The 10,208-nt window shown below is 34.6% G+C and overlaps 1 protein-coding gene and 2 pseudogenes across 1 annotated transcript; 2 read left to right on the top strand and 1 right to left on the bottom strand.

Moving 5' to 3' along the window:
* The first annotated feature begins 2,083 nt into the window (after positions 1-2,083).
* Positions 2,084-3,648, top strand: LOC145965047 (uncharacterized). The gene is made up of 2 exons (XM_083088318.1): positions 2,084-2,796; positions 2,868-3,648. Exons 1-2 carry the CDS (start codon positions 2,752-2,754, stop codon positions 3,318-3,320), a joined length of 498 nt encoding a protein of 165 aa, XP_082944444.1. The 5' UTR covers positions 2,084-2,751; the 3' UTR covers positions 3,321-3,648.
* Positions 3,532-4,407, top strand: LOC145964932 (cytochrome c oxidase subunit 3 pseudogene; annotated as a pseudogene).
* A 180-nt stretch (positions 4,408-4,587) lies between these two features.
* On the bottom strand, positions 4,588-7,931 carry LOC145964931 (NADH-ubiquinone oxidoreductase chain 5 pseudogene; annotated as a pseudogene).
* Positions 7,932-10,208: the final 2,277 nt, after the last annotated feature.

Raw genomic sequence — 10,208 nt, 5'->3', positions numbered from 1 at the left:
AATGCAGATTATGCAAGAAAATGGGACATATTGCTAGAGTTTGCTTATCGAAGCAACGAAATAAAATAAATACTGTTACATTACAAGGTGTTCTAGGCACAGGACATCGGTATCGCAAATTCGTGCATATTACTATCAATAACAAGCCATTGAAAATGCAGTTAGACACAGGGGCGGACGTAACCACGATCGGGAGAGAAACTTGGACACGGATCGGTCGTCCAAAACTCCAGCCTCTTACTACTTCATGTGTTAATGTCTCAGGACATCCAATGCATACCATAGGATTTTTTAACGCCTCACTTGGCTATAAGGACTGTATGATAAAAGCACCAGTCATCGTACTTGATCGTCCAGAAACTGCACTAATTAGCTCTCAAGCAATAGATGAGCTTGGCTTAATTACCTATGACACAGGAGTCGTAGGAAATCTGCAAATAATAAATACGATTACGGTAAGTTCACTTCATAAACAATTCACAGAACTTTTTAGTAGTTCGACAGGTGAATGCACCAAGATGACAGTTCATCTGCGGCTTAAACCAGATGCGAAACCGAAACACATTTCACGACGTCCAATCGCACTCGCATTAGAAGAACCAGTCAATGAAGAACTGGATAGACTCGTTAAGAATGGAATTTTAACGCCAGTCGACTTTTCGGAATGGGCTGCCCCCATAGTAGTTGTACGCAAAGCAAATGGGAAAGTACGTATTTGTGCAGACTACTCAACAGGATTAAATGACGCACTTGACACGGAGGATTATCCAATCCCAGGGATAGAGGAACTTATGGCAAAACTTCGAGGAAGTTCTATCTTTTCACAACTAGATCTATCTGATGCTTATTTCCATCTAAGACTAGATGAGGAACGTAAGAAGCTAACTACAATAAATACTCATCGAGGTTTATTTGCTTACAATCGGTTGGTTTTTGGATTAAAACCAGCTCCTGCAATTTTCCAACGTACGCTGGAACAGGCACTTACAGGTATTCCAGGCGTACTCGTCTATCTTGATGATATTCTGATTTATGGCCAGGAACGTACAGAGCATGATACGCGTTTACACGCAGTGCTAAACCGCTTGCAAGAATGGGGTTTTCGACTCCAAAAGGAAAAATGTAAATTTCATACTTCAATAGTTAAATACCTTGGATTTATTGTTTCAGCTAAAGGTATTGAGCCCGACCCAGCACGTCTTCGACCTATCCAAACAATGCGAGCTCCGACGAATGCAAAAGAGATACGCTCGTTTTTAGGTCTGATAAATTACTATGGGAAATTTGTGCCAAATTTGCATCGACTCAAAGCACCATTCGAAGCTTTGATCAAGAAAGATGTACCTTTCGTGTGGACAGCAAAAATGAAGAAAACGTTTGAGGATATTAAGAATATTCTTACTGGACCACTTCTACTAGCTCATTACGATCCCAGGCAAACTCTGATCGTTGCAGCAGACGCTAGTTCGATCGGAATTGGTGGCGTCTTGTTACAGCGCGCCCCAGATGGTCAGGTAAAACCAGTCTTCCACATGTCAAAAGCATTGACAAAGGCTCAACAGAATTACAGCCAAATCGAAAAAGAAGCTTTAGCATTAGTCACTGCAGTTGAACGTTTTCGAAAATTCGTGTATGGCCGTCACTTCGTGCTACAAACGGATCATCGTCCACTTCTAGCCCTGTTTAAAACGTCGAATACAAAAGGTCTAGATACACGCACAGCAAATCGTTTGAAACGATGGGCTCTTCGATTAATTGGGTACGACTTCGACATAGAATATGTCAATTCCGAAAAATTTGGTCAAGCGGACGCTTTCAAGATTAATACAGAATGCAAAACAAGACGTAATAGACGCCGACCTCGAAGAAGTTGTAGCTGCGCTACAGGAAACAGATACAGAGCTACAACAGATTGTCAACGAATCAGTACAGTTCTTACCTTCAACGGCTCGACAAGAGGCTCCAACGTGCGACATTCAGCGATGGCATTCTCGCTGAGGTTATAGATCGTCTACAAAACGGATGGCTAAAATCGGACGTAACTGACAAAGAGTTAATGCCATATTATCGTCGTCGCGATTACTTAGCCATAGTTGATAATACTTTAGTTCTAGATGAGAAACTAATAATTCCTAAACGTCTACAATCTACTGTACTGAAGCAACTACACATTGCACATCCAGGTATTCGCCGGATGATACAGCTTGCTCGACGATATTTCTATTGGCCGGCGATGCATGATGACATCGAGAGATACGTAAAAGAATGTAATCATTGCGATCGCACAGCAAGCAACTAAGCAGTAAAAGAACCATTACATCCATGGCCAAATCCAGAGAAACCATGGTCACGCCTTCACATTGATTTCGCAGGCCCGATACACGGACAATGGGTACTCGTCATTGTCGATAGCTATTCCAAATTCGTGGAAGCAGGATGGTTCTCAACAATAACATCGGCAGCAATGTGTCGATATCTGCGAAGACTCTTTAGTCGATATGGACCTCCTGAAGTACTTGAAGTTTCAGATAACGGTACTCAATTCACTTCAGGGGAATTCGCGCAACTGTGCGCCGAATTTAGAATCCTTCACTTGCGTATCCCACCTGGGCATCCACAATCAAATGGTCAAGTCGAGAGAATGGTCAGAACATTGAAAAGTTCTATCGACACAAGTCAAAGTTCACAGTTAAAAACGGAATTAAACAAATTTGTTTACGCATACAGTTTACGCATACTACACACCCAGTGATGCGGTACCAGATCATAAGTCTCCGGCAGAAATATTCTTTGGACGTAAGCTTAGAACTCCATTAGATATTTTTACTGCAACCGAAAAACCTAATCTAAGTCTTACTTCTCGGCAGAAGCAAATGAAGCAACAATTTGATGCTCATCACGGCGCAAGGCCACGTTCATTTGCCACAGGTCAATCGGTACTAATTCAACTCTCCAATGGACAGCGTATTCCTGGAAAGATTGTTAGGCTGATAGGGAAAGCACTCGCTCGCGTCAGCATTGAAGGAGGATTCATTGCCAGACACTTCAATCAAATATGGAATCGTCCAAAGGGACAGGAAAGGAAATTCAATACGTTCAGCGAAGATCTACTACCTTCAGGAAAAGAATCAGCACGGATTCAACCAGATCCAGTACTTCACACTTCGCTAGGAGAAAGAGAGGAGGCAAAACCTCTCAACAACGGGACCACACAACCCCCAGAAGCATCGGCTCGTCGTTCTGAACGTCTTGCACATCGAATTCGACCAGATTACAAAGCGGTGGGAGGAACTCGTCCCTACAGAAAACAGCATTCTTAAGCAAGGGAGGAATGTTGGATATATTGCGCCCTTTTACAGGCGCTAAGCTCTACGCTACTGATTGACGAAATGCGCGACCAAGAGCGATTGCTCGGACGACAACGCGCAGAGGCGACATAGCACATAGCATGCACACGGCACGACTGTGCACACGACACTACAGTAAGAAGACGTCATAAGAGACGACCGAAAGACGGACCGTCGGAGAAGCATGGGTGTGGTCGACGTGAACGAAGCATAAACGACGTGCTTAAATCTTCTATTACTACTTCGGACTGTTCGCGTATTGAAGACATAATAATAAGGCACAACGGCCTTAGACATTATATAAAACTAACAAGAAACACTATTGTGTTTTATATATTTATAATTATATATTTATATTTATATTTATAATTATATATTTATATTATATATTTATAATTATTATATATTTATATTATATATTTATAATTATATATTTATATTATATATTTATAATTATATGATTTCATAAAATATAAAAATAAATTATATAATAAATTATATAAATTATATAATTATACTTTAATTACCTTGTACAATTCTATGTATATATCAATGATGACAAGATATCCTTCGAGAAGCAACCTATCAAGGATCCCACTTATTTTGTATATTTAGGACTTCGTTTGGGAATAATTTTATTTATTATCTCTGAAGTTTTTTCTTCATTTCATTTTTCTGAGCTTATTTTCATTCATCACTTGCACTATCCATAGATATTGGTCAATTATGGCCACCTTTGGGAATCAAACCATTTAATCCTTTTGATATTCCTTTACTTAATATAATCATCCTAATTTCTTTAGGTATAACTATTACTTGAACTCATCACTCAATTTTAAATAAAAATTTTTCAGAAAGAATAAAAAAATTAATTTTAACTATTAGATCAGGACTATATTTTTCAATCTTTGAATTAATTGAGTATAAAGAATCGCCATTTACTATATCAGATTTTATTTATGGTTCATCATTTTTTATCGCCATTGGTTTTCATGGTATTCATGTTATTATTGGAACAAATTTCTTAATAATTTCCCTACATCGATTAGTTAACCGATAAAGGTTGATATTAGGAGACTCATCTCTGATGAGCTTCACCTTGACATATGTTATCAAGGTTACTGTCCTGAGTAACATGCAAAAGATTTTGTCGTCGCTCGTTGTTTATTAAAAAGTTATAAACAAAAGAAATTTTAGGAACTTCACATAATTTTCGGACACCATGTACAATAACAGACCTCTATATGTTACCAAGATCACCGTTTTGAGTAACAGCAAAAGATTTGTATCCCATTAACAATAATAATGCTGAATAAATACATATTTATCAATAATATGTATATGTTTATTAGCAAGTACATCGATTATAATAGAAATGTACAATAACTTAGCTGTTATATAAAAAAATAATTATTTTAAATACATTTAATACAATTAAAAAATATCACAAATGTATGTGTACACACACACATACACACACGCGCGCGCGCGCGTGTATAAATAAAAAAAAATATATATATATACAGGGTGATTCTAAATAACTTTATGCTTTTGCAGAAACATAATCTTGACCGAACTCTAAGACGATTTTTCCTTTGGCAAAATTTCGTCCGAAGCTTAGTTTTTGAATTATTAAAAAGGAAATTAAAGGAAGTAGTTAACGTATGACGGGTCGAATACAAGAGGCAGGCAAGGGTGGCGCGATTCACCGTCAGACGCGGGTGCTTACGCGGGGCGCCTACTGCGATCAGCTGGTCGCTATACACATACAGACACACATGCGAACATATACATTCTCTCTCTGTCTGCCTGTCTGTCTGTCTGTCTGTCTGTCTCTCTCTCTCTCTCTCTCATTCGCTCACTCACCTGTAATTTTTTTTTTTTTTTACGAGAGAGGGGAAAATGCATTTTATGCATACCCACCGAGGTCGATCCAGTGAGTTATGTGGGACTCGAGTACCAAGTCGAATTACCAACTCGGTACTCCCTACCCACTAAAAACCCCTCTCTTTTCACGAATTTCCTTTGACACACTGTCCCTCTGACTTCCCGAGATCTGTTTTCACATAACGTCAAAAAATAGTTATTATTACCTTGTTCGATGACTTTTGATGTATTGCTGTAATTGCTTGAAGGAGAAATGAATTTTCCGATAGATCGTACGTTCTCAAATTTAACGTAGATATCACGTTGCAAAAGACAAGAAATCCACACTAAATTATTAACTGAAAGTTTTTCTTCTTTCATGAACTGTATTCTTTTATAAACTTTAACGTAATCACATTTATTTACTCACTCGATGAGACGAGAAATTTACTAATGACTCTATCACTAATCACTATTAATCACTGTCGAATAATAACTGTTGGTGATTAAAAATCACTCGATGAAAGAAACACGCGCGGACACGTTACTACACGACGCGACGACGCGACAATGCGACGATAATTACTCGGCGATTGCAAGCAGTTTTTTGTCATGGTAGGTTGCGGTAGGTTAAGGTACTACTGGCGCTATCGAACGTGATCATATGTTCGATTGAAGAATGCGGTAAACATAATAAACATTTGACATATTAATATTATTATTATCATGAATGTGTGTGATATCCATACATCGTATGATATCTATTTAAAAATTAATTAGATTAAATAAGTGTTTTTAAAATATTTATTACTTTTACTATTATCTAAATAAATATTTAATATTAATATTTTATAATTTGCAATTAACAATTACATATTTTTTCTTAAAAATAACTATGTATTTTCTTTACACCAATTGATTCCTCTCATTATTTTGTACATAAAAGTATTAAGGTAAGATAATCGAAAAATGAATATTTTACTAGATATTTTATGGTTTATGTAAAATTAAGAAATTATTTCAAGCCTCATAACTCGAAAAGTACTCAATGAAGAAATACTTTATTATAGTGTTTTGGAAAGCTCTCGAGATAAGCTACAAGAATAAGTAGCAAAAAATAGGGGGTTCCATTTAAGAAATTGAAGGTGACCTTCACGTGACCTTCAAACGACTTTTCAAGGTCAAACCAATGACGCCATCTTATGGCCCCCTTCAAGCCATACAACTTTTGTCTGAAACATTTCTTTCTAAAGTGCATAGTTTATGAAATATTCAACCGTTCCGGAACTTTTTCCCATCACTGTATATATATATAAATGGTTATAAATTCACAAATATATAAAATTCAATATTCATATAGAACTAAAAAATATGTTAATATATAAATTTGAATTAAATTTTTTATATATAATAAATTTATAAATAAAATTCCTATAATTATAAAAATTAAAGTTAATAATTTTATTCTTAAATTTAAATAAACAAAATATTCATAAAAGAAAATTCAAAAAAGTATTGATCCCCCAAAAATTCTTAATATTAATAAAATAATTATTGAAATAATTATTAATGTATTTTCATTAATATTATTCAATCCTACCCTTTTAAATTCCCCAAAATAAACATAATAAATTAATCGTAATGAATAAGAAACTATAATTATAAAAATAACTATAAGAAATTAGGCTCTGTATATTAAAATATAAACTTAAATTTAAACAGGCCATCAGAGCTAAAACGCGGATGGTAGTGCGTAAGTTCAACGAGAATTAAGTTTTCGTTGAAATTTATTTGTGTGCACAGGGCACAAAATTTTCTTGGTACGATACCAAGCAAATTTTTTAAATAATTCTCAATTCGAGAAATTATTTAATTATTATCCCTCTATTTAACTATAATTATAAAATAATTAAGTAAATATAATTGATAAAATAATAAAATTTATAATAAATAAATTAAAATTTTTTATATATATTATTGCTATAATTAGATCTTTTGAATAAAACCCAGCTAAAAAAGGAAATCCTATTAAGGCTAAGCTTAAAATATAAAATCTTATTGTTGTAAAAGGAATAAATTCATTTAATTTTCCATAAAATCGAATATCTTGATTATTATCTATAAAATGAATTATAATACCAGCACACATGAATAATAAAGATTTAAATACCGCATCAGTTAAAAGGTGATAAAAAGCTAAAAATTTAACCCCTAATTTTAAAATTATTATTATTAAACCTAATTGTCTTAAAATTGATAAAGCAATAATTTTTTTTTAATCTATTTCAAAATTAGCTATTAAACCTGCTATAAATATTGCAAGAATTTAAACAACAATAATTTTTTAATTTCAAAATTAATTAAAAATCTATTAAATCGAAATAATAAAACCCCTGCAGTAACTAATGTTGAAGAATGAACTAATGTAGAAATAGGGATTGGAGCTGCTAAAGGTAATTATACAGAAAAAGGAATTTGAGCTCTTTTTGTTAAAGCTGCCAATAAAATTATTAATATAATTACATCCCCTTTATAATTTAATGAAAAATATATATTTTATCTTCCATAAATAAAAATTAAACTAATAGATATTAATAATCCTACGTCTCCAATTCGATTACATAAAACTGTATTTATTCCCGAATTAAAAGAAATATAATTCTGATAATAATCACTATCAACTATCCAGACTTCACACCTAATGCCGCTTTTTAACATAGTGATATGCGACTCTAGAGCGATGTTGGCATCTCGTTCGATGGATGCAATGCCAACTGCCACGGAAGACCCCTGAAAGGTCGCTCGCTGACCCTCCAGAAATCAAACCCAGAAGTTACTTCCAGATTTCAGATTTGCATCGATCTTGATTTAGGAATCATTTTTGATCATCGCTTATTCCCTTTGTGACCACTGGAAAATCAGAAGTTAGTACATAGCAATTTTCTGCGCGAAACAAGGTTCAGCATCACATTACTCGGTGCTTTAGGTGCGAAACGAGATCTAATTATATGGTTCCACATGGATTTGTAACTTTCCACGCGAAGCAAGATCCAACTCACATCATCTGATGCTTCGGATGCGAAGCAAGGTCTATAATTATATCTCTTGTTCTATGTGGGTTTGCAACTTACTGCACAAAGCGAGGTCCAACTCATATAATTCGGTGTTTCTGATTTCCGGTAGAAAGTTACAAACTTATGTACAGTAGTTCAACTAAGATTTGAGCAAAGAAATCTAGAGGTAACTTCTTATTTAACCTCTAGGGGAGAGGGTTATAGAGAAATAATCTCTTCCCCTTACTGTCCCCTTACTCCCTTAATCTCGTTTGCACCCACATTAAAATTGTTTCTTATCGCGAAGAATCACTTTTTAATTAAAAAATCATTTCTTAAAACAAGTAAGAGGTAGCGGTCTGTATGATAATATATCAATAATAATGAAAGAAAAAGGCTTAAGACCGTGGCGTCAGTACGTAATAACAAAAAAATAAACCAAAGACAGAAAACTTGTATATAATAAGCTAGTTTAATAAAAAAATAATGTTCTGTCAAAGAAATGAATTAAATACAAATTAAATATAGACAGACGTACGTTTCAATCCTATACGGATCCTTTTCAATGTCTAAACGGATTCAAAACAAAATAATATGTCACGATAATTACAAAGGTAAGCGCAATAGTTAATAGCGGAAAGGTCAGATAGACATAGAACGGTTGAAAATTTTGGAAAACGCAAGAACAATAACCGAAATAAAGACAGTCAAGAAAACGGAAACGCATGTATACAAAAGTGAAAATGTACGGCTATAAAATACTGAAAAGGAAGCGCAGCTCACCTCGCTATCAAAATTCATAAACGCAACACGAGAAATCGGAGAGAAGATATGACTCGTCTTAATCCCTCGTTGAAACCGTCCAAAAAATAAAAAAATAAAAGTTGTCCAAAGTAATAAGAGTAGTAGCAATAAAAATATAGTCACGATGATATAAAATACGAAAGTCCCTTTAAAATCCAATCTCTCAAGCTGCGTCGAAGAAAATGCTTTAGATTAATAGATAACGAGATGGAAGCCTGCAAAAAGAAAGCGCAAAAAGAGCAAGCACAATCAAAACAATACTTTATGCTTAGTATATGTTAATAAAGAAAAAAGTAACACAAATCGTCTTTACAATTTGAAATTTAAAAAGCAAACGCTAGAAATAACAATTCAAAGAAAAAATAAAAGCTGGAAAAGCAAGTTCAAATCGCAATAAAAATACGTACAAGCATATGAACAAAAATCGGAGAGAAAAAGCCAGAAGTAAAAGGTGAAAAAATGTAATAGCGAGGAAGGCCGAGACATGACTGGATGCGAGAAAAGTAGGAAACAAAGAAAAAAGGGGAGAGGAAAAAGAACGAAAAAGGAGGGGGGGGAGATGACGTGAGTTTAGGAAGCCCACACAGCACGAATGACTATTTGCCGACTGATAGTCGACATTTTTTAGTCAGCTTAAAGTCGTCTTTTTAAGTCGACGTTTAGTCAACTATTTCTAGTACAGTTTATTGTCGACTTTAACTATCGACTATGAGTCGACTTAAGGTCGACTATTTTCAGAAAATTAAAAGTCACCTTTCGCAAAACGAAAAGTCGATTAAATTAGACATTTTCAATTAAATTAAGCATTTTCAAAGACTTGATTGATTTAATTTCATTATTCTTTAATTGTATTATATGTAACAATAGAAATATTCATATACTTCCACGAGCTTCACGCCTCGCCGCTAGGTGGCGAAAAGGAAAACGCCTAACTCGAAAATGGAATTCATCTAAGATAGTAATAAGGCCGCGGCACAAGTCTCACAAATCATGGCTTATCGATCAAAGAGCGCGGATTATTATAGCCGCATCTCCTCTGGCAAAGGGTAGCTCCTTTTGCAAGGAGCTTCAGAGCTCCGTATACGGTTAATTATTAACCGTATACTTAATTATTAACCGCAGACGATTAATTATTTTT

This window comes from Camponotus vicinus, unplaced genomic scaffold (assembly GCF_025532165.1).
Source record: "Camponotus vicinus isolate PSW18456_S1 unplaced genomic scaffold, iyCamVici1.0 SCAF_14, whole genome shotgun sequence".
Taxonomy (NCBI): Eukaryota; Metazoa; Arthropoda; class Insecta; order Hymenoptera; family Formicidae; genus Camponotus; species Camponotus vicinus.
The sequence above is the reverse complement of the archived record's forward strand: the minus strand, read 5'-3'. Positions and strand labels throughout refer to the sequence as shown.